The sequence below is a fragment of the Hyaena hyaena genome, unplaced genomic scaffold, assembly GCF_003009895.1.
Source record: "Hyaena hyaena isolate Hyena2069 unplaced genomic scaffold, ASM300989v1 scaffold_56, whole genome shotgun sequence".
Lineage (NCBI taxonomy): Eukaryota > Metazoa > Chordata > Mammalia > Carnivora > Hyaenidae > Hyaena > Hyaena hyaena.
This window is the reverse complement of record NW_024080688.1, coordinates 3,715,423-3,743,401: the sequence shown is the minus strand read 5'-3', so window position 1 is coordinate 3,743,401 and position 27,979 is coordinate 3,715,423. Positions and strand designations below refer to the sequence as shown.

General features: G+C 49.0%; 1 protein-coding gene and 1 long non-coding RNA gene across 2 annotated transcripts; one reads left to right on the top strand and one right to left on the bottom strand.

Annotated features, from left to right (window-relative positions):
* Window positions 1-12: 12 nt before the first annotated feature.
* On the bottom strand, window positions 13-26,474 carry LHFPL4 (LHFPL tetraspan subfamily member 4). The gene is made up of 3 exons (XM_039231277.1): window positions 26,069-26,474; window positions 2,799-3,035; window positions 13-265 (listed from the first exon to the last, which is right to left on the bottom strand). The coding sequence occupies exons 1-3, from the start codon at window positions 26,472-26,474 to the stop codon at window positions 165-167; spliced, it is 744 nt and encodes a 247-aa protein (XP_039087208.1). The 3' UTR covers window positions 13-164.
* LOC120231277 lies at window positions 5,988-8,696 on the top strand. Its single transcript, XR_005528299.1, has 4 exons — window positions 5,988-6,402; window positions 7,547-7,661; window positions 7,800-7,884; window positions 8,354-8,696. It is a non-coding gene; the product is annotated as an uncharacterized LOC120231277 (long non-coding RNA).
* Window positions 26,475-27,979: the final 1,505 nt, after the last annotated feature.

Genomic DNA, 27,979 nt, shown 5'->3' with positions numbered 1-27,979 from the left:
TGCATCCCCGCCCCGACCTCTTCAAAGCCTGGAGCTACAGGCAGGTAGCAGGTGAGAAGTCAGTCCTGGATGGGGTCTTCCCCTGGAGCTTGAATGAAGGGATGAGAGGGCAGGCGACGGGAGAAGCTGAGGACAGGTCAATTCCTGGGCTGTGATCCTGGCCCTCAGGGTCCCTGTGAGTGAGCGACGGGACAGGGGAGGACTCCCCATCCGGAGACATCACCCCCTGGCCGCAACACGGAGCTTACTGTAGAGCTCACAAAATCTATGAGAGAGAGAGAGAGAGAGAGAGAATTGGAGAAAGTCAGAGACTGCCAGGACACTGGGGCTCCCCTTGGCCACTCCTGAGGGCAAATCTGGGCAGGGAAGCGACCTGCACAGGCTGTGAAATCCCAGCCAGGCCTGCGGCTAGCTGGATGGTCTTGAGTGGGCCATCTGACCCCCCTGAGCCTCAATTTCCTCATCTGTACATGGGTCATAATAGCCTACTTCACAGGGTGATTCTGAGGGGTGATAAAGACACAAATCATTCTGGCTAAGGACTTTCTCACAATGCTTAGTGCCTAGCAAATTCTGGAAATGATAGTAATTCATTTTATGTTTTACTTTTGTCCTAGAGGTCTGGCTCAGAACTGAGCTGTGAGGCTCACTCATCTTGAGCTCCCAATGAGGGGTGGAGACCCGTTGAGGCTGAGGGAAGGCTGGGGCTCCTTCACATCACCTTTAACACAGAGAATAGGGCACTTTGAGGAGGGAGGAGAGGACGGTGGGTGGACCCACCTCACACCCATCGTTAGCCCAAACCCCGTCTTCAGAAAGGCCAAGGCTCTTAGTCATGCACTTCTGGAAGCTGCCACCAGAGGGCAGGCCCTGACCTCACACCAAGAGCACAGAAACCACCAGGTCAGGGTCTCCAGGGACTGGAGCCTCACAGAAAGACAGGTTAGCACCCCCGCAGCCCAGGAGGGCCCTGAAAAGGAAGCAGGCAGCAGGAAAGAGTTTGGCCTTTGAACTTGGACCTGGGTTCAAATCCTGACTGCAGCGCTTCGGTGACCTTGGGCAAGTTACTGGACCTCCCCGCGGCCTCACTTTTCTCATTCATAGAACGGTGGCCATGATGTCTGCCTGATGGGGAGTCTTGAGGAGTGACAGCTTTTTCTGAGTATCCACCAAGTGCCCCTTAATAGACATAATCTTTCTTCTTCACAGGACAGCCTGTAAGGTGGTACTGTTCCCACCACCCTCATTTTATGAAGTGCAGGAATCTAAAGCTCAAGGACACGAAGTCATTTCTTTGCTCAACCCACTTCCCACACAGATGGCCTGCCTTCAGTCCAAGGGTTCCCACCGCCAAATTAACCTGCCTCCTGCCAGATGAGATAATAACCCTCACTGCCATTATTCCCATTTCATAGATGAGAGACTCCAAGAGAGGACTATAATTAATGAAAAGTGCTAAATATAGACGCAGCACATGCTAATAGTCCAAGGCAGGGTGTGACTATGAAAACCACTATTCCTGTTTCTCACGGCAGGGAACGCACACGCAGACAGAGGGGAGTCTATCCACCGATGCCATTCACGCCTCCCCTTGCTCCAGGGGCAGGGTGAACTCCCGGCTCAGAAGACCAGCCCTCCTTTGGAGGGTAATCTGGCACTGTCATTACAAATTGCAAGTCCACTTCTGGAAAAACACCCAGAAAACACTGTGTATAAGAAGGCACAGACAAAGGTGTCTAGCGTAGCATTGTCAGTGATGGTAAAATCCTGGAAACCTCCCTATCAGTCCCTAAAGAGAGGATGCTTAAGAAATTACAGTTCCTCCATCTGACGTAATGCTAAGCACTGGATATAAAGGGTTCTCCATAAAAGGATAAAGAAAGATCTCTAAGACATGCTCTAGGGTTGGGCACAAAAAGCAGTCTTAGAACAGATTTGTTTAGGATGATGCCTATCCTGTGTTATATGAGCACATAACACTACGGTATATTTTATAAAGGGACACATAACATGTATTATGTCCACATATGCATAAACATCTGATAACAGTGATTAGCCCTGAGCCTCTGTCCTCACATGTCACTTTTTTCTTTTTTGTATTTCAATGTTACTTGATATATACAAAAGTTGATATGTAATATAATAGGTATGCAAACACCCGTGTGGGCTCACCGCGCAAGAACTGTGACTCCACCAATAATTTGTACCTGCCTACACACCCCCATCTCATGCTCCTGGCCTCCCCTCCTCTATCCCAACCACGGATAACCATCATCCTACCTTCTGTATTTATTGTTTCTTTACTTTTTTATTTAAAAATACAGCACTACCATAAATATATTTATGATTAAACCATACGTTCTTTTGTGTCTCTTGGTTTTCTATTGAGCTCCATAAAAATATCACTCTGTCACCTTCTGGAACTTTTTTTTTTCTCCTTCTCTTTCTCGATATTACATTGCGTTTCCAGGATGTGTCCATTCTGTCACTTATAACTAAAGTGCACTCATTCATTGTGCACTATTCCATGATAGGAACACATCCCCATTTACTTAACCATTCTCCTGTCAACGGCCATTGTTTTTAGTAGTTCGCTATTAGAAAGTGCTGCCAAGACCATCCCAGCGCCTCTCTCATGGGTTTATGCTCCTGGCTGGGGCTGCTGGGTCACAGACGTGCAAATGCTGGGATGTGAGGAATGACGTCAAGCGACTTTCACTGCCTGCACGCTTTCCAGCTTGCGTTTCCTCTCGGGACGTCACAGCTCCGGGCCCCGCCCCCGCCGCATGCGCACTCGCCTTTGTTCTCCTGCTTGAGCTCCTCCTGCAGCAGGTCTGTTTGCCGGTTGCCCAGCACGAAGGCGAGGAAGGAGAGGATGAGGGCGTTGAGGATGCCGATGATGGCCAGGATGTACGCCCAGCGCACCGAACAGTCCCCCAGGGAGTACTTCCCGGTCTTGGCCCCGCACATGTCCCGGATGGTCTCGGCGTCCCAGCCGTCGGGGAAGATCATGCAGCCCAGCACGAGGCACAGAGCTGCGGGGGCGCGAGGTGGGGCGCACGGCCGAGGCCAGGGAGGAAGAGAGAAGGGGTTGAGTACTCCCCGGAGCCCCAGCACCACCACAGCGGTCCAGCCCCCGCAGCAGGCCCCGCCCCCGCCGCTGCCTGTCCCTCCCCGCCCCCACCCCGCCCCACCCCACCCCCACCCCGCCCCACCCCACCCCCACCCCGCCCCACCCCACCCCCACCCCACGCTCTGCCTATCAACCCTAGGGCCTGTTAGCAGCTTCCAATGGGTTCCAGAAACTTTAGGGTCTCAGATGGATGGCCTCCTGCCTCGGGGAGCAGAAACTTTCCAGGACCCATAATGCCCCCGTCAAATCAACTCCTCCAGGAAGGCTTCGTGGAAATAACAAGAAAACAGCAGCCCACGGGCACATGCTTCAGCTCCCTTTAGCATCCTAACCACGCTTACCCCCTCCCAACCTACTCGTTTTTTCTTTATTTTTGTCATTCATTCAACAAACATTCGTCGAGCCCCATTCCCTTCCCTTCAAGATGCTGGACATACGTTCTCATTCAGGCAGTTGAGCGCTGCTCTCAAAGAAAAGACTGGGCTAAGTTCTTTCACTTACTGGGTATACGACCTTGGGGTTGCCGCCTGTTTGTTCTGTATCCCGGAAATAGTAGTACTGCCTCACAGGGTGGTGGTGAGGATCACCGGAAGGAAGGTGTGCAATACGCTCCGCACAGTGCCCGGCATTTCCTCACTGAGGGCCCCGTGTGTGCCGGGCACCCGACTGGGCAGGGGACAGGAGTGTTGCTTGGCCTCCAGCCTCAGAGGGCTTGCAGGCAGGCGGGGGAAAGGTCCATTAGAGCAAACACTTAGAGGGCTGGGGCTCAAAGCCTGACTCCGCTCTTTTCTAGATGTGGGACCGCAGGCCAGGCCCTTCACCTTTGATCCTGTTTTTCTCATCTGTAAAATGGGGCTAATGACGGTATCCACGTCGTTGCAAAGACGACAGGAGGCAGCAAATGTAAATGCTTGACACAGTAAATCCCAGAAATATGTTAAATGTTATTATCATCATCAAAACTAGTCAAAACAAACAAAAAAGAACAGTCACATAAATAAGGAAATTACTGGGGAGCGGGCAGCTTAGTTTCAGATGGTGGGGGAGGGGAGATGGGCGGGGCCAAGAAGAGCTTTCTAAGGAAACAGGCCCCGGCTGGTTCCCCACAGTGGCATCCACTCCCAGGGTTTAGTGACCCACCTCTGCCAATCCAAACCCAGTCTGAGTAGGCGCTTCACAGAACCCAGCCTAGTGGGTGGGACCTAAGTCTGAGCCAATCAGGACATCGCATTCCTCTGGTAACTGATTGGCTCGGAGAGCCGCACATGCCCCACCACAGCCAATGAGAGCCCCCCGGGCTCAGTAGGCAACGGGCGGTTGTGACCTTCCCCTCCCGCCACGCGGTGTGAGCCACCAGCCTCGTGACTTGCGACTCTGCCTGCGGGTTGATGTTACCCTGTCGCTGTCTGACAGTGCCACCAGCAACGAGGTTACTGTGTCTGAGAGCCGAACGCTCCGCACCAGGCCCATGGGGTGCTTAACCTGGGTTTTAGCAGACAGTGATGACAAAGAGAGGGTGGTGGTCCGTGCTGCCCACTGGGCACGTGGCCCATCTGATCCCTCGGGTGGGGAGGACGCCCTCAGCCTTGTCGGGTCTCTCCCTCACATGTCATTCAAGGAAGTGCTCCCTAGGCTCCAGACTCCCGTCTGCCGGTGCGCCGGGGGCCCTGGTTCCAAGGTTTCGCCTCCTGTGGCTTTCCCTGCCCTCCTGCGACACGACAGCATCCCCCACGCCCCTAGGCTGTGCCCCGCGTCCTGATGCAGGGTTCCCCCACAGCACTGTGACCGCACACGCACACATTTGGGGCTTTGCCCCCTCTCCGGTGCCTGCCTCCTCCAAGATGCTTCGCAGCTAGAGTACTGCGAGCGAGTCGCTTCCCGGCTGGGAAGGGGGTTCCTGGCAAAGGGGACGGCGAATGCGAGACGCCCTGGAGTGAAAATGAGCCTGGGGAGCTAGAGAATTCCACAAGTTCGAGGATGCACTTTGGACACCCTAATGGCGAGAGGTAAGCTCGGGGAGAAATCGGTTTGGGGATGGAAATTTGGGAGCAGTGGGCAGGCTCATCTCTGGGACTGCGGTTCTGGATACAGAGAAGGCCCGGCACCGAGCGCTGGGCGGGAAGAGAGGAGGAGCCTACGGAGAAGATCGAACCGCCCATCTCCCCAAATAGCCCAGACATTTTGCAAGGCATCCCAGGCCCCAGTCGGGGACGAGAGGAGGTTCGAACGCCGGGGCGGCGGAAGGGGGAGAAGGAATTCCCGGGTATCCGAGGCTCTGGCCCGGGTGGCGCGCTCCCGCCTCCTCAGCGAAAGGCTGGGGTGAGGAAAGGGGCCTGAGGATGGGCCAAATCCGCCCAGCCCCGCCCCCCAGGCCGCGTTTCCTCGCCAGCCCAGAGCGTCCCGTTTCCATGGAGACGGCGCCCGCGCACCCGGAGCTGCCGGCAGCAGCGCGGGGCTCCGCAGGGCGGGCCTCTCCCCTCGGCAGCTCCGCGCTCGGCCCTCAAGGACCCCCCTTCCCGTGGCCCTGCGCCCGCACGCCGTCGCCCTCGCCGCTCACGTGCCTCTGAGTCGCGAGCCTCCCCGTTCCTTTCTCTTGCCCACCCTTCCCACCTCTCTTGTTCCGCATCTGTCTCTTCACAGCCCTCCTCTCTCTCGGGCTTGTCTCCGTGATGCCCAAGTGTCGGCCTCGACCCTCCCTCTCCCCTGGTCTGGCTGGATCTCTCCACATTTAACATTCTTTCGTCACACCGCCTCTTCTCTCTTCCTCTTCTCGCTTCTCTTCCTTCTCTGGATCGAGCCCCTGGCCCTTTCCTCTCTCCGCCTCTCCCTTCTACACTGCGCTCGAAAACCCCAGTTACGTGCCGGGCGCCGCGCAGGGTGCTGGGGCCACTGGGGGCGTGGTCCCCAGGAGGGTGCGGGAGAACGGGAACCAAGTCAATACACCAACAGGATACTTATGCGTGTCAAGGAGTGCTGGCGAGGAAGCCTCCGGGTAGAGACCCGGCCTAACAGGCCGCTGGGAGGGGGCGGGGCGGGGCCTCCCCACCTCTAACTCTCCGCCTCCTCTGCCGTGCAGCGTCGCAGGTGGCTAGGGGGCCCCCAAGGCTGCTCAGGGAAGGGGAGACACCCAGAAGCCAAGCAAATGGAGAAAAACCGATCAGAGGGTTCCCCTGGACCTGGGGGAAGAGAGGAAGAGACCACCAGGGACAGCCTAAGACAAGGAAGGAAGTGACAAAGGGGTTGAACCCTCAGGAGACGGATGACTACAGGTAAGGCAGCTTTCAGCATCCCCACGTGCTGAATGAGAAGACTGAGGCTGAAGTCTTTGGAGTCTGAGATGGAGTTTCCTTTGGAAATAATGAGCCGGCTGCTCTGAGTCACACACACACACGGGTGTGGGGTGCCCTGTGGGGTAGAGCCTCTCGATGGAAACATTTTTGACATTTGACCTGATAACTTTTCATGATGGGGGGGGGGCGGGGCTGTCCTGTTTCTTGTGGGACGTTGAGTATCATCCCTCGTCTCAACCCACCAGGTGCCAGTGAAACACTTCCACCCACCACCCTCCCCCAGTCATCAAAAAAACATCTCCAGACATTGCCCAATGTCCCCCGGGGGGGGGGGGAGGCAAACCTGTCCCTGGTTGGAACCAGTGGTATAGAGGAAGGGGCCCTCCGATGGGGCATCTCTACCCATTACCCTTCAGTCCACTGACTTCCCCTGCTCCAAGCAGCCAGAAAGTGTTATGACAAAACTAATAATATGAATATTCATAGTTCATAACTGTAATAATGTTAACAAATAGCACGGAGTGCTTACCTACACAGCTCCTGACATTACGATCTTGTTTGATGCTATTATAAATCTATAAGGTGGGGAAAACCATCATCCTCATTTTATAGATGAGAAAACAGGCTCCGAGGAACCAAGTATCATACCCCATGACACGGAGCTAGTCAGTGGGGGGAATCTGTATTTAAACCCAGACAGGTCTTTACTTAACATTTTTCTTTTAATAGCCTCACTTTTTAACTTAGAGGCATTTGCTTAAAAAGTAAGCTTTATATCACTATCATAGAAAAGGAAACCAGGATCCTTTGCCACAAATAGAAGGCAACTATAAATATAATGAAACCAAAACAATGTTCTTAGATTCTAGCTGGATACTTTCGCCTGCCAAATGCTCTAAGCTCTCTCCCTGTTTAAGAGACTTAATAGTGTGTAAGGAGTTAAGGAAATACTAGCACCAAACTGAGCCTTTCTCCTTGAGGCCCTGAGACCCTGCCCACCTTGTATGGCCTCAACAGGAAGCTGAACTCCATTCTCCACTGTGTCACTTTAGGCAAAGTCGGTTTGCCTCAGTTTCTTCATCTGTAAAATGGGGTCATGACATCCACCCTACTTATTTCATAGGGCTTTTGTGAGAATCAACTGGCAGGTGAGAAGAGGTATGCAAATTATTACTCATGAAGTGGGGACAGGTCACGGCAACTCTTGGCAAAGTGGAAAAAAATTTTGGACAAAAGAGGTAAGTCTTTTTCCAGATAGTCCAGAACAGTTAACAGCCACTGCCTGGGGAAGGTGATTAGCTTAATTTTTATACAGAATCATGGCAGAGACCAGTACTTTGCTACTGTATCTGTTCATCCCCATTCCTTACTATTAGAACCCCCAGTCTTGCTGAGAACTTGACCATCAAAAACAGAGTTTCCACCTTCCTTTGCAGCTACATGACTCGGCCACACGAGCAGGTAAAAATGCATGCTATGTGTCTTCATGAAAAATAACTTTATAAGGATGCTAGAATGTGCTCTTGGCCCCTTTTTCTTCATCCATTCCTTCATCCTGCTGCCTGGAATGAAGAGGTGATGGCTGGGGCTCCAGCAGCCATATTCAACAATGAGGACAAGGGCCTTACCCAAGAGTGGTGAAGCAGAGCTCCAAAAAGAACTCTTGACTTCAGGGGCAACCATACCAGCTCTGGACTGTCTAGGTCTTGGGCATTTGTTTTATATAAGAGACTAGAACCTTAGGCCGTTAGACCACAATTATTTTGGGTTTTCCTATCATATGCAGCCAAGTCTAGTCCTAACTGTTATAATAATGTGTTATTCCTTTTGAAGTTTGTATCATAATGTATATATTGGGAGAACATCTCTTTAACTGTGTGTCCTTGGGCAAGTCACTTCACCTCTCTGAACCTCTGTTCTGTCATCATAGGGATGGTGATATTGACTTCTCAAGGCCACAGCATATACTGGGTGGTCGCCATCATCACTACAATGGGCATATGCCTCATTGTGGTGTGTGAAGGTGGGACGTCTCCTCTGCTTGGAGAACAACATGGCGGTATCCATCAGAATCATAAATGCACTTATCCCTGACTCAGAAATGCACCCCATGGCTGAACTTATGCATGTACACAGAGGGTGTGTACGGGGCATATTCACTGCACCGCCATCTGTATAACAAAAAACTGCAATGTCTATTAAGAGGGAACCTATTAAATAAAGTCTGGCATATCCATGCCAGGGAATACTGTAAAGCCATTAAAATAAGTGGAGAAGAGATGTATATGCTGTCATGGAAGATCTTCTAAAATATATTAAGAAATCTTAAAAATCAAGGTTCACAACACAGTGTATGGTGTAATCCCATCTACAGTTTTTAAGAAGGATGTACCTTCTTACAAGGTAGAATAGGTAGAAGGAATGAGTGGCTGTGAGGACTGACAGAGCAAGCTTTCTGACACCTGACGTCTGCTGCAAAAAGCGGTCGAAATTTTTTTTTTTTTTAATTTTAAGTAGGCTCCATGCCCCCCATGGGGCTTGAACTCATGACCCTGAGATCAAGAGTCATATGCTCTACCCACTGAGCCAGCCAGGTGCCCCAGCAACTGTCATTTTAAAAAATCAAACACATAGTGTTTCGGGCACTGTTCTAACGGCCCTATGTTTATGAATGAAGAAACAGACCCAGGAAGGTTAAGCGGTGTGCCCAAGGTCACATGTAGAGATAGCAGAGCTAGGGCCATACTCTGAACCACCTCTCCCCTTGGATACAAGAGCAGGTAGACAATCCACACACAGGCGTGTTCCCTCTCGTTTCAAAGAAGCAGGGGGCAGTCCAGACATACAATGGGATGTTATTCAGCCTTAAAAAGGAAGGGAATTCTGACACGCGCTATGACACAGAGGAACCTTGAGGACATTATGCTCAGTGAAATGTACTAGTCACAGAAGGACGAATACTTTGGGCTCCGCTGACATGATGTCCCTAGAGGAGTCAAGTTAACAGAGACAGGAAGGAGGAAGGTGGTTGCCAGGGGCTGGGGGAGGGGTGTGGAGGGTTCGTGTTTAAAGGGGACAGAGATTCAATTTTGCAAGATGAAACAAAGTTCTGGAAGACAGAGATGGGTGTGGGGCACAACATGCTGAAAGTACTCAATGCCATGGAACTGGGCACTTAAAAATGGTTAAAATGGTACATTTTATGTTATGTCTACTTTACCATGAGAGAGGGTGAAAAGTAGAGGGAACACAGAAAATGACATGGTATATTTGCCTCATGGATGTGTATGTAAATGCACAGAAAAAGACTTAGGGAAAATGGGAATTTAATTTATAAGAGTGGTGGCCTCTGGGCAGGGAGGGGGTGGGGACTTTAGCCTTTAGGTAATGTTTCAGCTTTACATATACATATATGTAACATATAAATGAACATATTCACTTATTACTTGTGAAATTTTAAAACATCATTTGGGCACCTTAGTGGCTCAATCGTTTAAGCGTGCAACTCTTTTGATTTCGGCTCAGGTCATGATCTGGAGGTTCATGGGTTCGAGCCCCGCGTCAGGCTCTGCACTGACAATGTGGAGCCTGCTTGGGATTCTCTCTCCCTCCCTCCCTCCTCCTCTGCCCCTCCCTCTACCCCCATCTCTCTCAAAATAAATAAACTTTTTAAAAAATGAATAAATAAAAACATCATTTAAGATATTGATTTTTCAAAGAATATACATATAAGCTTGCATGTCTATATACAGGTACACACAAGGTATACAGAAGCAATTTAATGATGGATGCCTCGGATATGTGGCCTGGGAGGTGGAGAGGGGCACACTCTTCATTCTGTGCCCTCTTATACTGTTGAAAGTGTCTAACATCTGCATATATTACTTTATAACAAAAACTATATTACTACGGACAATCCTTTTCCATCTATGCCAGACTATGAAATCCTCTTAAGGTTTTAAAAAGATAATTAAGAAATTAAAAGAGAGTTAAAAGGAAGAATGATACTTGAGTTTGGGAATGAAACTTGGATGAGACCAAAAGTAGTGAAGAATTAATAAGAGAAAATATACTATACACTCGTGTTTATTTTCTTTAAAGCTTGTGCTGTAAATGTGCCTTTAAGTAGAGCTTTTTAATGATGCGTTTTATGCTCAGCTATTTTAATATCATTTCATTATAACACTGTTACACCATCCTCAAGGGACCTTTGCTGAGCTGGGCGCTCCCACGAGGGAGACTTCTGTTTTTGCTCAGCTGCCCGCCCCATGCCTGACCTGTCACAGCTGCTACCCTTTACTGGGGAGGGGTGGGGGGCAGACGCGAGGTCCCCAGGGCGTTCGGTCCCTAGGTGACTGACTCCACAGAGGCTTGCTATAGACTGAACCGTGTCCCCAGAAAATTCATATGTTGAAGCCCTAACCCCCAGGGTGAGGGTATTTGGAGGTGATTAGGGTTTGGTGAGGGCTCATGATGGGATTAGCGTCCCCATAAAAGGAGACCCGGGAGAGCTTGCTCCCCCCCTCCCCCACCTCGTCAGCTCACAGCCAGAGGGCGCCTCTGCAAGGCCGGAGGGCGCTGTCACCAGAGCACGACCTTGCCGGAGGAGGAAAACGCTGGGAGCAACAACTTGGTGCATCCGAGAGCCATTCAGCTGAGGAAAAGTGTGATTCTGTGCATATACAGGTCAAAAACAGGCAACACTAACCTCCAGGCTCAAAAGTCAGGATAGTGATTCCCTTTGGGGGTAGTGATTGAAGGGGGCGTGAGGTTCCTAGTCTGGATGCTATTTCCACAGGCACGTTCACTCCGTGCAAATTCTCCGAGCTGTAGAGGTAAGGATTTTTGTGCTTTTCCCCAAGTATACTTCAATAAAAGCCAACTTTTAAAAAGGCTACATAGATCATGCTTCATAAGTAAACAGCAGAAAGAAACTAAGCGCCCACCAACAGATCACAGGTTAGACAGAGCACATCCATGCAATGCACACCATGTAGTCCTGAAAGGAACAAAGGAAGCCCTTGGTGTGCTGATGTGGGACGGTGTGTGGGTGTGCTTAGTGAAAGGCAAGGTCCAGAGCAACATTTGTGGCACGATGCTAGCGTTCTCTAAGGAGTGGGGAAAGAGTGTGTGTGTGTGTGTGTGTGTGTGTGTGTGTGTGTGTGTGTGTGTGTTTTCTTCTATGTACATAAAATATTTCTGGAAAGGCTTGTAAGACAATGGTAACCTTGATTACTTTTTTTTTTTTTTTTAAGTTTATTTCTTTTGAGAGAGAGAAAACACGAATCTGGGACGGGGAGAGAGAGAACCCCAAGCAGGCTCTGCGCTGTCAGCACAGAGCTCGACGCGGGGCTCGATCTAATGAACGTTGACAACTCACGCTCCAACCTTGGTTACTTCCAGGGAGGGGAATTGAGTGTCTGGAAGACAGGAAAGGAGAGAGACATTGCAGTGATAACCTGCTGCACATTTGGCTTCAGAACCATATGAAAGAGTGACCTGAAGCCAGAAGGTGGGCAGGAGTTGTCTACAAGTAAGTGCCTATTGACAGAGATTCTCACTCACTTGCAACGAAATAATGAACTCAACAAAAATGGCAATGCGCAGGCCGAATGTAACTCTCAGAAATAATGCGTCAGTCACAAAAACATAAAAATGAAAATCTCTAAACCCCTTTTGACTGAGCTTGCCAATTTCTGGGAATTTATCCTAAGAAAACCCTCATGGATATGCTCGAAGATTTAGCTCCAAGGATGTCCATCACGTTGTTACTTATGAGAGAGAGAAGAGGAGGAGAGGGGGAAATAATAAAGGAAAGCAGCAACTTATTATCCAGCAATATGGGAATACAGCTCTTTCATATTATGGAATACCATTCAGCTATGGAACTTCAATATAAATTTGCTCAGGTAGCTATTGAAGAATATTTAATGATACAGAAAATACTTATGATATGTTAGGTTTCCAGAGGCTGTAAAAATTAGCACATTATAATTTCACTTTGGGAAAAAATACTTACATAGTTACTGCAAATAGTTATATAGAATTTACCACGCCAGACACTGTAGTACTTTACACACCTTAGATCATTTAGTCTGCATAGTAATCTGCATTATACTTTTCTTTTTACAGATGAGGACACTGAGACTCACAGAGGTTATCCAGGTTATCCAAAGTCACACAGCTGGTAAGTTGCAAAACCAGCCAGCAAGGCTGAACCCAGAGAGTCTGGCTCTAGAGCCTGCTCATAACCAGTACTCTATACCCCTATGACTGCTTCTGGGAGCGTGAGATCACAGATGTAAGTTTGCTCATCTATAGTCCCCAGTTTTTCTACAAAGAACAACAATAACTTTACAAAGCAGTAAAGGTCTTAGGAAAGGGGAGGAACACAGAGCAGCGATCCAGCATAGAACACACGGCCAGCTGCTTGTGTTGCCGGTGAGTCCCTCCTTTAGGTTTAGGAAAGGATGAGGCTACATTTAGGGCTGAGAGGAGCCCAGTGAAGAGTTTGCATCCGCATTGAGATCCCAGCATTCCAATGAATTGCTTCCCCAGCGCGCGGTGCACTAGGGACTGGTGGTGACAACCTCCGACAGACGGACCCCCCAAGGGAAGGAGGGGGTCTACAGGCCCCTGCTTCTAAGTCTGAGCACTGGCTCTGCTCCCCTCGGACAAGGGAGACTGTAACAGTCAGCTCTTACCTGCCCACTGGATTTGTAGATCTAAGCCCAATCTTCATGCCTCTATCAGCCCGGGATGCTGGGGGTTGGGACTCCTGTGACCGGGCTCACCACCCCCCATCCAATCAATACCCAGATGCTAGGAGGCACCTGACCCCACTCTTCCGGATACCTGTACATGCAATCCATTCTCAAGGTCGACTGGCTCGTCCTCCCAAACTATCCAGGATCTGACCACTTCTCTCCATCTCAACTGCACCTATCTGTCCAACCGGCCATGACCCCTCCTAACTAGATGATCACCGGGGCCTCCTAAGTTCTCAGCTCCCGCGCTTACCTCATCACCAGCTGCTCCCCACTCAGCATCCACAGTGAACTTTCAGAAATGGATGGTGCCACTCCCCTGCTCAGTGCCCTCCGCCAGCTCCCTGGGTGCACTCAGGAGCACCGAAGTAGGCTCCCCCACCTTCCCTGGAGCCATTAGACTTCTATGCCATCAACTCTGGCCTCACTGGCCTCCTTTCTGTCCCTTAAAACAAGTCAAGTTCAGCCCCACCTGGAGGCCTTTGTGCTGACCATGCCCTCTTCCTAGGACACTCTTTCTCTGAAATTCGGTCCTCGGCTCCTGGTTCCCGATCTTGAGGACACTACAGGGTAGCAGGGTGACTAGTAAGGAGACAAATAATTGTGGGGGGGGGGGGTGGGCAAAATAGGTGAAAGGAGTTCAGAGTACACTTATCTTGATGAGCACTGAGTAATGTGTGGAACTGCTGAATCACTATATTGTACACCTGAAACTAATATCATACTGTATGTTAACTACACTGGAATTAAAACAAAAATGTTCTTAAATGAGAAGACAAATAAGTGTATCTGGTGTCACAGATATTGTTACAGAGAGATGGGACCCTCATCACTTCGTGGGGTACTCATTCGGGAACGGTATGTACTTCACCACCCCCATCAGGCCCAGCCTACGTGGAGCCCATGGCCTCTTAATAACCTTTGCGTCTACCCATCTGTGCATCCCCCATTGCCCTGGCTCGGCTCCGCCACATCTTCTCTCGGGTTTGGTCCAAAGTCTCCTGTCCCTCTAGTTCGGACCAGGCCCTTCCAGGTGCTTCCATCCCTTCCCGGTCCCCCCTGACTCCTCCAGGCAGGCGTCCTTTCTCGAGGCCACCCTTCTCAGTGTCTCAGTTGCTCATCTCAGCAGCTGCTCTGGCTCTTCTCTCCGAGCCTCCAGTTCTGGCTTCTCTTCAACCTGCCTCTTAAAGGGTGGTGTTTCTAGGCTCTCCTCCTCTCCCTGCACATTCTCCCCGGGGTAATTTCACCCACCCTCAGACTCATCTGAGGACGCCTCACATCTCGGTCTCCAGCTGAGACCCCTCCCCTAGGCTCCAGGCCCAAATACCCAATTGCTTGTCAGACTTTTCCTCTTGCACACCCCGCAGGGTCTGCAGATTCACCATTTCCCCACACTGACGTGATCGTCATCCTGCGTGTCTGGGAATGCCAGTCCAGAGACCCAGCCGCCCAAGGAGGAGACCTGGCATCGCGTGTACCACCTGCTTTGGCCTCACCCCCAGCACAGCTGCTGAGGTCCTAGGGGGTCTCCCCTCTTCCTCCTCCTCTCTCCCTGCCTCCTCAGCACCTTTCGCCAGGACCATGGGCTCCTTGCCCCCACCAAGCCTCCATCTGGTCCATCTCGGCAGCAGCCTCTCGAGTCGTCTTTCTCCACCCACATCTGGCCCTGGTGACTCTCAGGCCTAAAGGTGAATGCGCATCACATAAGGGTAAGACCCAAACTGCAAGGCCCAACTTAGAAAACCCTCCAAAGGCAGCCCTACCTGCTTCTTGAGCCTTAGATTCTAATTCTTCCCACTTTTCTGTCTTCCTCCCTTGTTCGAGCACAGACAGTGGAATGCTGGAGCCAAAGTGTTTTGACCCAAGTCACACACCAGCTAATAACAATTGCTAACAGTTCTTGAGGGTCTCTTCTGTGCCCAGGTCCATACAGTATTCACAATCAACCCTTCAACAGTCCCTTGAGATAGTTACTATTATTACCCCTATCTTCTAGACGAGAAAACCTGGACTCAGAAATTGTGTAACCTTCCTAAAGACAAGTAATTCGTAAGGCCACACTTAGCATTCACATTCAGGTTGTCTGACCACTGAATATGCAGCCTCCAAAGGAGTGGGTGGTAGAAAAGGACTTTGGTCAGATGTCATCATTCATTCATTTACAGGCACCTGTTAAGCACCTACTATGTGTCAGGCACAGACTCTTGGTCCAGGGCTCTCATTATACCATTATATATATATATATATATATATGTGTGTCTTATAAAAATATATAATGCACCTTATAAATATACCTTATAAAATACACCTATATATACCTTATAAAAATACATAATACCTTATATAAATGTGTGTGTGTGTGTGTGTGTGTGTATACCTGGGTGACTCAGTGGGTTAAGCCTCCGACTCATGATTTGGGCTCAGGTTGTGATCTCTCAGGCTCTGTGTTGGCAGCGCAAAGCCTGCTTGGGATTCTCTCTCTCCCTATCTCTCTGCCCCTCCCCTGTTTACGTGTGTGCTCTCTCTCTCTCAAAATAAAAAAATAAACTTTAAATAAATTTTAAAAAAGAAATATATATAAGCAGTTTAAAGAAAAGATATATATAATTTTTTAAATTTTTTTAAAATTTATTTCTGAGAGAGAGAGACAGCATGAGCAGGGGAAGGTCAGAGAGAGAGGGAGGCACAGAATCTGAAGCAGGCGCCAGGTTCTGAGCTAGCTGTCAGCACAGAGCCCAACGTGGGGCTCGAACCCACGAACCGTGAGATCATGACCTGAGCCGAAGTTGGATGCCTAACCAACTGAGCCACTCAGGCGCCCCCAGAAAAGATATATATATAAAGTGTTTACTTCATTCATAATAAGAGAAAGGCAACTTACTACTATAAGAGAGTATTTTGGGTGGCTCATTTTGGCTCAGGTCATGATCTCATGGTTCATGAGACCAAGCCCTGCATTAGGCACTGCACTGAGCATGGACCCTGCTTGGGATTCTCTCTCCCTCTCTTTGCCCCTCCCCTGCTTGCAGCTTGCACTCTCTCTCTCTCTCAAAAATAAAATAAACAAACATTTAAAAAAATTTTAGAGGTTTTTTTTTTTTTTTTACTGATCAGGTTGGCAAAAAATAAAATATTTGATAACACACTCAGTTGGCAAGGATGTGGGGTAACAGGTACATTTATACATTGCTGCTGGGAGTGTAATTCTGTACAACTTCTACAGAGGGTTCTGTGGCTGGATCTGTCAAAATGAAATATACAGACCATTTAATCCAGCAATTCTGCTCTCAGTCTTTATTTTATCCTTATATGTATATATCAAATTATTTATATGCAACATTATCCACTGAAATATTGTTAGAGCAAAATATTATAAACAACTTAAATATTGATGAAATAAATAATGACGCATCTACACAAGAGTATATTATGCAGCTCTTAAGAAGAAGTAGCTCTTTAAGAGTGCCTGGGTGACTTAGTCACTTAAGCATCTGACTCTTGATTTTGGCTCAGGTCATGACCTCACAGTTTGTGACATAGAACCTAGCATCAGGCTCTGCACTGACAGGGTGGAGCCTGCTTGGGATTCTCTCTGTCACTCTCTCTGTCTCTGCCCCTCCAACCCCCGTCTCTCAAAATAAATAAATATACATTTAAAATAAAATAAAAGTAGCTCGGGGCGCCTGGGTGGCTTAGTCGGTTAAGCGTCCGACTCTCGCGGTTTGTGGGTTCGAGCCCCGCGTCGGGCTCTGTGCTGACTGCCAGCTCAGAGCCTGGAGCCTGTTTCAGTCTGTGACTCCCTCTCTCTCTGACCCTCCCCTGCTCACGCTCTCTCTCTCTCTCCTAGAAATAAGTAAAACATTAAAAAATAAAATAAAATAAAAGTAGCTCTTTATACACTAAAATGGAATCTTAACAGTAGAGTGTGATAAAAGCGATGGTATGTGGTATCTGAGATTAGGACATAAAAGGCAGTGTGATGGGGGTGCTTGGGTGGCTCAGTCGGTTAAGTGTCCCACTCTTGATTTCAGCTCAGGTCTTGACCTCCGGGTCGTGAGTTCAAGCCCTACATTGGGCTCTGCCCTGGATGGGAAGCCTACTTAAAAAAACTTAAAAATTTTTAAAGAGGCAATGTGATGGCCAAAACAATCTTTAAAAGGAACACGGATGGAGGACTCACACTCCCTGATTTGAAAACTCACCACAAAACAACAGTCATCAGGACAGTCTGCTACTGGCATAAGGACAGACATATAGATCAATGGAATAGAACGGAGTCCAGAAATTCACCCGTGTATCTGTGGTTAATTGATTTTTGACGAGGGTGCCAAGAGCATTCAGTTGAGAAGAAGTAGTCTTTTCAAAAAATGTTGCTGAGACAACAGGATTGCTAGATGTTAAAGAATGATGCTGGACCCTTCCTTACCTTACCCCGTATATAAAAACTAATTCAAATGGATCAGAGACCCCATATATAAAAACTAATTCAAATGGATCAGAGATCTAATTGGGAGAATTGAAATCATAAAACTCCTAGGTAAAAACACAGAGGTAAGTTTTTTGTGCCCTTGGATTTGCAAAGGCTTCTTAACTATGATACCAAAAGCACAAGAACCACAAGAAAAAAAGGTAAGGTGAGCTAGATTTTGTATAGATTAAAAACCTTTGTGTTTCAAAAGAAACTATCAAGAGAGACAAAAAAGACAGTCATGGAATGGAAGAAAATATTTGCAAATAATATACCTGATAAGGGACTGTATCTAAACTATACAAAGAACTCTTACAACCCAATAATAAAGAAGAAAAATAACCCAATTAAGAAATGGACACTGGATCTGAATAGATATGTCTCCAAAGAAGATATACAAATGGCTGGGAAGCACAGGAAATGACTCTCAACACCATGAATCATTAGGGAAACACAAATCAAAGCCATAATGAGATACCAGTTCACACTCAGTGGGATGGCTATAACTTAAACAGTCAGATAATAAGTATTGATGAGAATATGAAGAAATAAGAACCCTCATACACTGCTGGTGGGAATGCACAATAGTACTGCCACTCTGGAAAACAATCTGGCAGTTCCTCAAAATGTTAAATATAGAGTTGCCATTTGAGCCAGAAATTCCACTCCTAAGTATATACCCAAGAGAAATGAAAACATGCATCCATGCAAAAACTGGTACACAAATGTTCATAGCAGCATTCTTCATAATAGCCAAAAAGTCAAAACAACGCAAATGTCCATCAACTAATGAATGAATAAACAAAATCTGGCCTATCCATAGAATACAACATTATGGCCATAAAAAGGAATGAAGTACTGATACATGCTATAACAGGAATGAACCTTGGAGACATTATGCCAAGTGAAAGAAGCCAGTTGCAAAGACCACATATTGTATGATCTCATTGATGTGAAATGGAACAGGCTAACAGAGACAGGAAGTTAAATCAGTGGTTGTTCAGAGGCTGGGGAGGTTGGAGAGGGGCTCTAGGGGGTGATACCTAAAGGGTATAAGGCTTCTTCTTGAGGTAGTGAAAATATCCTGAAGTTGATTGTGGTAATGATTGTACAACTCTATCAATAGACTAAAAACCACTGAAGTATACATTTCCTATGGATGAACTGTATGGCGTATGAGTTCTATCACAATAAAACTGTTACCAAAAAAAAAAAAAAAAAAGGTTAAATGATATAGCTTCTTCCTTTCTCCCTCTTTCTTGGATCATTCATTCTGGGGGCTCCTTCCAACACATAGAGCATTTAGAAGTGGATCCTCCAGCCCCAGTCAACCTGAGACGACCACAGCCCGCCCTTACCCCCCCCCCCCCCCCCCCCCCCCCCCCCCCCCCCCCCCCCCCCCACTGAGGTCTTGGTTGTAACATCAGGAGATCAGGAGCAACCTCGAACCAGAACTGCCCAACTAAGCTGCTCCACATTCTTGGGACTCACAGAAACTGAGATAATGCTTGTTGCTTTAAGCTACTAAGTTTTGGAGTAATTTGTTATACAGCGATGGATAACTAATACACCATCTTTGTAAAAAAAACAAAAACAAAAACAAAACTGTTTGCATTTGCTTGTGTATTTCTGAGATGTCTTGGAAAGGATACTCAGGAAACTGGTGACAGGGGTTATCCCGAGAGCTCTCAGAGGATCACTGGAGAATGAAGGCAGGAAAGAAGACTGATGCCTGATTGTATACCTTTTTACCTTTGAATTTTGTATCATGTGCATGTATTAATTATTCCCCCAAAACTTTCAACGACATGCCAAAAGATAGTCTGTAAACACTCTACCATGGCTTAGCAGCCTCCACAATCTAGCTTCCCTTTCTGAACACTCCCCACTCCTTGCCCTAATCGCTGGTAGTCCCCAAACACACCAGGCCGTTTTCCCTCCTCCTGCCTAGGATCATACTGTTTCTTCTGCCTGGCTACTCTTCTCCCTCCGCTCCAACCTCTAAGACTGAGTTCAGATGCTGTGACTTTTTGGGAAGACTTCCCTGGCTGCCCTTAACTGTGTCAGAAGTCCCCTTTGTGCTCCTAAAATACCCTGTGCTTGACTCAGTCATTTCATTTTTTTTTTTTTTAATTTTTTTTTTAATGTTTTATTTATTTCTAGGAGACCGAGAGAGAGAGACAGCGTGAGCAGGGGAGGGCCAGAGACAGAGGGAGTCACAGACTGAAGCAGGCTCCAGGCTCTGAGCTGGCAGTCAGCACAGAGCCCGACGCGGGGCTCGAACCCACCAACCGCGAGATCATGACCTAAGCGAAAGTCGGACGCTTAACCGACTAAGCCACCCAGGCGCCCCATGACTCAGTCATTTCAAGTGTCATGCACAAAGTGATGATCTGTCTTCTTTCCTGCCTCTCCCATTCCCTGTGAGCAGCCTGGCAGCAAGGACCCTTACTACAAATTCCCAGCACCTAACACGGAGCTTAGCGCACAGGGGGGACTGTCAGTAAAGGACTGATGTGAGAAAGAAAGGAAAGGTGTAGGGAGAGAAGATGGAAAAAAGGAAAGAAGTAAGGAAGGGACAGTTGGGGAAGGAAGAGAGGCAACAGGGTGGAGGAGGAAAGAAATCCCCCCAGTGTGCTCAGCAGGTCATGCACACACAACAAAGATGTACTGGGGGCGCCCGGGGGGCTCAGTCGATTAAGCATCTGACCTCGGCTCAGGCCATGATCTCATGGTTGGCGGGTTCGAGCCCCACGTCGGGCTCTGTGCTGACAGCTCAGAGCCTGGAGCCTGCTTCAGATTCTGTGTCTCCCTCTCTCTCTGCCCCTCCCCTGCTCTGTCTCTCTCTCTCTCAAAAATAAATAAACATTAAAAAAAAATTAAAACAAAGATGCACTGGATGAGTAAAATCCTGAACCAAATCTGAAACAAACCCCAAAGAAATGGGGGGGAGTGTGGACACACACTCTACGGTTGGAAGGCTGGAAGGTGCTCGCCTCAGGGTCACCAGCCCCCTGCTGCCAACCCCGGCTCTGGTCTCCCAGCCCCCACCCCACCTCCCACGGCCTGTTCCCTGCTGCGACCCCAGCACTCAGCAGTGCCTGGCACATGGCAGGCCCCCAGCACTGAATGAACTGTGGCCAGAATCAACTCCCTTCCGTGGGTAGAAAAGCCTCACTCTGTGACATGAACTGGTCTCTTCTCTCTGGGACTAGGTTTTTTTCCATCTGTAAGATGAGGCAGCTGGGACAGCTGATGTGTAAGACCTTTTTCAGCTGACCGTTTATGACTTCTCATGGTCTTTGATCGTCCCAGCAATCCAAACCCTCCCATCTGAGCAACAAGAGCTCCTCACAGGCTGCTCTTCACTCAGACTATGTCACAGGAATGATGTGACCATTTATTGAGTGCCTACTGTATACTAGAAACACACTCAGTGCTTTACACCCAACATTTTGTTTATTTCTTTCTGCCACCTCTGAGATAAGTACAATAATAATCTCCCTGGGGCGCCTGGCTGGCTCTGTTGGTGGAGCATGTGACTCTGGATCTCTGGGTTGAGTTCTAGCCCCATGCTAGAGATTACTTAAAAATAAAATCTTAAAAAATAATAATAATCTCTTTTTTATAGAAAAGGAAACAGACACAGAGAGGAAAACTCACTTACCCAAGGCCACATGCTGGGAAGGAGCAGAGAGAGTATTCTAAGTCCTCTGCTCTAAACCACTACCGCACCCTGCACCCTTGACTCTCAACCAGGCTTTCAGCCTGTCTACTCAAGCCAGCAACCCCACCCCCCCCCACGCCTTGGCTAACTTCACCCGGCCCACAGGTAAACACTGAGTACAGAGAGCTGAGAGCCTCACCTTGTAATTTCTGTATTCCTCCCCCAGGTTCCAATTTGGTGGTAAGAACAGGTACTAGACCCATTTAGACTTGTGTTAAGTCAGCTCCACCTTTTGCTAGAAGTGTGACCTTTGGGCAAGTCACTTTAACAGATGAAGAGTAAATGACATTATGGATATGAAAATGTCTAGCCTGGAAGCTGGCACATTGTGTGTTCTCTCTAAGTGGGAAAGACCAGGTCAAGAGTGGCAGAGAGACCATGAGAAGTGACCACTAACTCCATGAAGAGCCATGTGGGGCTCCCAGCCTCTCTACTTAATATTCGAATCTTACGCCAAAAACCTCCTGCCGCTGCTCCCATTATTAATGCTCCTTTATTAATCCTTCTAAGTCCTTGGGCTTTAGACTCAGACAGACCAAGTTACAATCCTAGTTCCGCTCCTTGCTGTCTGTATGACCTTGGACAAATGAGTCCTCTTTGCGGCTCAGTGTTCTCATCTACATAACAGTAATAATAGTACCTGCTGCATAGGACTGTTGTGAGGATTAAATAATAGTATGCATGTAAATGTTTATTTTTTACCTTTTTATTTTTTAAGTCAGCTCCACACCCAGTGTGGAGCCCAACGCAGGGCTTGAACTCACGACCCTGAGCTCAAGACCTGATCTGAGATCAAGAGTCGGACACTTAACTGACTGAGCCACCCAGGCACCCCTGCATGTAAATGGCCGAGCATACAGTGAAAGCTCAGGAAATGTTAACTATTTTTCCTGAATAATAATAACAGCTATAGTAACTTTGAACTGCCTACCGATTACAGCCCAAATTCCTAACCCAGTATTCAGAGATTTGCACCCTGTAACCCCATCATTCCTTCCTCACCTCTCCCTCTACTGCTCCCCTATGTGGATGTCACACTCAAGCCAGATGTGGCTTTCGCATTTCTGTGTCTCTGCCCTCGATCTTCCTCTCCATTCAGAATGCTCTCCCACACCTCATACCTGTCCACACCCTCACTTTCCACTGAAGCCTCACCTGCCAGCTAAAGGGCTCCCTCCTCAAGGCCCTGGGCTTCCACAGCACTTATGACCCAGCATATATAGTGCTCAGACCCTCCAGAGTGAGACTTCTTTCTGCACCTGTCTTACCAGAGGTCACACTTTATTTCCCTTTTTAGGAACTGACCTTTCTCCACTATCAGTCCATGTGTCCCAGGGATAGGCATGTGGCTGAGGACTTAGACAAAGTCCATTGATTAACTAAATAGTGAACCTGTGGCCAAACCCTGAGCCAATGAGAATCAATCCTGAAACTTTTGCTGGAAACACTGACTAACAGATGTTCTTTTGCCACAGGTATTGCTAGGCTAAAGCAGTGTAAACTCAGAGCAGCTAGTAGCCTTATTTATCATCTTCAAGAGAGAAGTGGACTTTAAAATGAGCTGACACAGAGGAACCAAGAAATGGAGACAGACCTATTCTTAATGGCATTATTTGAGTATCTGGATCCCTCTACAGTTGAAGCAAGATACTTTTTTTGTTTTTTCTATTTTTAAGTAATCTCTTTAACCCAACATAGGGCTTGAACTCACAACCTTGAGATCAAAAGTCACACAGTCTACCAACTGAGCCAGTCAGGCACCCCTGAGGCAAGATGCTCTTGACCTCTAAGGTATGCAAGCCAAAAACCCCACCCTCTTTATTTTATTATTTTATTTTATTTTATTTTATTTTATTTTATTTTAGCCATCTTGAGTTGGGTATCTGTCACTTGTCACTGAAGGAATGCTGACCACTATAGTGATCCAACTAGATGGTAAGCTTCCTGAGAGTGAGAATTGCACTGTACAGACCTAAATCCCTGGCGACCAGGATGATCTCGGTATTGCAGTAGCTAGCACAGGGATGATCATAGAATAAGTAAAGAATAAATAGAGAAATAGGTAGCTCTACATTTTCCCAATAGTCTAGTGTTCTGCACTTAGAAGAGTCTAAAATAGGTGTGTCTGGGTGGCTCAGTTGGTTAAGCATCTGACTTCAGCCCAAGTCATGACCTCACAGGTCGTGAGTTCAAGCCCCACATCAGGCTCTGTACTGACAGTGCAGAGCTTGCCTGGGACTTTCTCTCTCTCTCTCTCTCTCTCAAAAATAAATGAATAAACTCTTTAAAAAGAGCCTAAAATACTTGAATAAAAGTTCACTTGAGCAAGAATTCTAACTCTTACCTGATATAAACCAGGCCCTTTGCTGCTCTGTGGTTCCTCTGAAAGTGACTGATTTCTTACTTTCTGAATAGAATGATCTTAGTGAAAGTGTTGTTTTAGGAGACCCACAAGCCTGAAAGAGATACTTTCAATTCACTAATGTAACTGATTAGTCTCCCACTGTAAGGGTGACAAAACTTAGATTTAAGCTAAAAACAATTGCTTAACATTGCAGGGCAAATCACCCAGGCAAAGTCAGCCAAGACCCCATCCCATGACTCATAGTCCAGTGCTCTGGCTTCTGTCCTGATGTCACTTAAACAAAGTAAATCAGTCACTTACCCAGAGAACTCAGAAATCTCTAAGCAAAAAGGAATAAACTGCTCGACTCTGCTAACTGGCCTCCTCAGCCCTCAGATGGGGAACAACACAAGGGAAAGAGCACCGCGCCAGGAGTCAAGACCTAGTTTACTGTGTGTGACTTTGGGTAAGACCTTTTCTCTAGTTTCAATCTCCTCTCTCTAAAATGGGGGGTGAGGAGAGTGGGATTTGAAGGAGCTGATCTCTATGATCCCTGAAATTCTATAATTACACGGAGTTATGGGACACTTCATCAAATCCCTAAGATTAAACCCACATAAACCACAGAGACTTGGAAGGCCAAGAGGTCAGCAACCTATCTGCAGACTCCGAATTAAGGCCGAGGAATTGAGGATTCCAGATGACTATGTATTCTTTCCAGCTTGCCTTTGGAGGAATAATAGAATGAAAATAGATAAAATCGCCTTCTGGGTACCACTGAGAAATATGGAGAGATAATTCCCACCCCCTACAATTCTTCTTTCTCAGCCTCAAAGGCCATGAAAGACCCACATCTAAGTAGACAGAGTGAGACAGATTTGAAACAAGCTCATTAGCATGTCTTCCTCTGAATTAACAAGGCTTTCTTCAAAGTAGTCCTTTTGAGAATACGGGAAACTCTTCCAATGGGATAGTAATTCCTCCCTCTATTTGTAAAAGTCCTCTTGGGGAAGCAAACCATTCTCATGATTTTGCCCTCACACCTTGGCTCTCATCTCAGGTGACAATTCTCAATTTGATATTGTATTTTCTATACGTGGCCCTAAGTGACTTTCAGCCATTTCCAAAAGTCATATTCTCCTTTAAAAGATGGAGGTTTCCCTCAATAATGATGTTCAAGAGAACACACCTCACACTCCAAAGATAATTCCCTCCAATGTTTTGAGCAGTGGAATCATCAGCAAGTGATATAACACCTCCTGCAGAGAGTCTCTTTTGAAGAGGCCCACACTTGTTGAATGCCCTGAGGTGCTTACTTTGAAAGACCATCTCTGCTGCACATCATCACGTTTTCCCTTCCCTTTCTCACCCCTGGGGGGCTCCAGACTTTTCCTAGCCTTCACCAGCCCTCCTCCCCCATTCCTGCTATATCTTGGCCTCACTTTCCCCAACTCAACTTTCTTCCCTGCCTGCAATTAGGCAAATGCCCAAGTTGCTGAATCTTCAAAATCTGCCATCGATCAAAAGGTAGGTGGAGGTGGGGACTCTAATGGATCCTGGAATACAGTCTCAGCAGTTCTTATTTCCAAAAGGCCTTTCTCTGGTTCTTAGGGTAAGATGTCTGTCCTAGCTAAACATTTCACAGGGTCCCAGGGACTCGTTCCCATTGGGCATAGCACCAGAACCTTTCCTGCATTGGGCGGGGGCAGGAGGTGGAGATCTGCCCTCCCAAGACCCCCATGTTGCCAAATTCTGTCAACCACCCACATTGCAAACACTGGATAGACACTATAGACAACCTCTTCTTACCCTCCTTTATCTTAATACAGAAGTTTAAAGTTTACAAGATACTATTTCCTTTGTTCTTGGAATCCTCTTCATTGTTTTACAGATGAGGAAACCTGGCCTCAGAAAGGTAAAGTGAAACCCCCAAGTTGATAATGTCAGCAAGATAAAGGTCAAAGTCAGATCTCTTGATTTCCCTCATCTCATGCGTTTCTGATACAACAGAAATTGCTCACTCTTAGGGTAACTTCTCATTCAGATCATTATTTCCCCTAAGACAGCCACGCGAGACTCTCAGGGACCCTCGGAGACTCTAACATAACACTAACCCATCACTAAATTCAGTCTGCCCATATCCAAGCACACAGACTCAAAGACCCAGTTCTAAGGCTCTGCCTCCTGCCCCAAGGTGTCTCGCTCTCTCATAAATCCCCTCCCCAGTGGCTGCTGAGGGACAGCCAAAGAGGTGTGTCTTTGGACGGAAGAGCAGAATCTACCTCTGACCCTTCCAAGAAGAGGTCCTGGAAGGGGTCCCGTCCCCACCTCTCCCCTACCTGCCAAGAGCTGCATCCAGGCGCAGATCTTGTAGACCGTGGCCGTGTTGCAGAAGAAGAAAAGCGCAAAGCAGGTGATACAGCCGAGGATCAGCACCATGGAGAGCAGCACGAAGAAGGCGGCTGCCTTGAACGCGCCGGACGGGATGGTGCTGAAGTCGGTGAACGAGCCGCGGCAGGTGAGCTCGCGGCCAGCCAGCCCGCTGCCCACACAGTAGTGGAAGAGGCCGAAGTAGCCAGGCTTGGGGGTGCTCACGCTGTCGCCCACCCAGTAGGGCTGGATGAAGACCACCACGTTGATGATGGCGAAGCAGATGGTGAAGATGGCCCATAGCACGCCGATGGCCCGCGAGTTCCGCATGTAGTGCTCATGGTAGAGCTTGGAGGCCTCCTGCGAGGGCAGCATGGTGCCCGGGGGCGGGGCCGGCGGCGGCGACGGCGGCGGGCGGGGGCCGCCGGCCCGGGACCGACCGCCGGGCTGCCGGGCTGCCGGGCGGGCGGGAGCTGGGGACGCACGCGAGAAGCGGCCCTGAGCCAAGGAACTCTCGGGGGCGGAGCCTGGGGCGGAGCTGGGGGGACCTAGAGGGTAGTATGGAAGAGCCAGGAGGGGGTCTTGATTGTTGGGGCGGTGTCTGGGGTGGGGGTGGGGGGGCAAAGATCTCCAATTGGACCTAGGGAGAGGCCATGTGAAAGTTGGGGGGGTTGGGATGGGGGGGATGGGATGTGAATATGGGAGACGGAAGTGGGGGCTGGCTATAAAGTGGTCATGGGGGTGTCGGGAAGGGGATTTGGGAACTAGAATTGGTGGAGTAGGAGAGGACCATGGGGAGATGGAATTGAAGCTGTGGACCGGTGTTGGGGGATATTAGCAGAGAGGCTGTAAATACGGAGCTTGGAAGGGAATTGGGGGACCGGTATTAGGGGTGAAAGGTCTGGTCTTGGGTGTCTAGAAAAGCGCTGTGGAGGGGGAGGTTGGTGTTTCTATGAGGGGTAAGAGGAGGGTACACAGGGGCCTAGGAAGGTGATACGGGGGCTGGGACAGGGAGGGAGAAGTGGAGGAATCAGGATAAGGCCAGTGGGGAGCCGGGCGCTGGGGCTGCAGAATCCGAACACGGGACAGGGGTTTGTGGGGTCTCCCAGAAGACAGGACTGGATGGAGGCTGGGGGTGGGGGGGGGGGAACCTAGGATTGGCGGGCCAGGGCTAAGGAGAGAGAGGTTTTCCAGGCCAAGGGGACGAGGGACCAGGGCCGGCAGACAGCTCGGGCCTCGAGGGGCGGGAAGTGGGCAGGGGCTATCCCCCAGGCGCTGGGGAGCTACCGGGCCGGGGTGGGGGTGGGGGTGGGGGGCGGCTTCCCGGCTCCCAGGCCGGACGCGCGCGGAGGCTACGGCCGCGGGAACGGGGTGCAGGGAGACCAACCTGGGCCCGGTTCAGAGCAGTGGGTCCGGGACTGGCACGGCCTAGGCGCCCCGGCTAGGCGCTCCCAGCAGCGGCAGCCTCGGCCCAGGAGGCGGCCTCGGCGCGGCCTCCATCTTGCTCGGGTTCTCCCCGGGGCGCGTTCCCGCGCCGGGGCGCGCGCTCTCGGGCACCGGCGCGGCTTGGCGGAGGCGCGCTCCCGCCGCGAGCGTGCGGGGCGGGGCGGAACGGGGGAGGGGCTCTCCGGGTCCTGGCGGTCAGTGGAAGGGGTGGGCACGGTCCTAGAGGTCCCCCAGCTGGAGCACTAAGCCCTTTCCACGGTAGGGGTCTCTGACTTGGGGGACCCACTTCTTCCAGCCTGAGCTGCGCGGCTGTGGGTCCCCGCAGAGCCCATGGGAATGGGGGAGGCGCCGAATGGAGTATTATTTGATAGGGTTTGAACTGCTCTCTTGCTCCCAAATCACCTTCCCTACGACCTAACACAGTGCCTCAGGTT

Excerpts from the sequence above, each read along its gene's own strand:
- LHFPL4 (XM_039231277.1), bottom strand. The coding sequence starts at position 26,474 with ATGCTGCCCTCGCAGGAGGCCTCCAAGCTCTACCATGAGCACTACATG. Across the intron at positions 3,036-26,068 it reads CTGGATGCAGCTCTTGGCAG|CTCTGTGCCTCGTGCTGGGC; the intron begins GTAGGGGAGAGG and ends GCGCCCCCGCAG. Across the intron at positions 266-2,798 it reads GCTCAAGCAGGAGAACAAAG|ATTTTGTGAGCTCTACAGTA; the intron begins GCGAGTGCGCAT and ends TCTCTCTCATAG.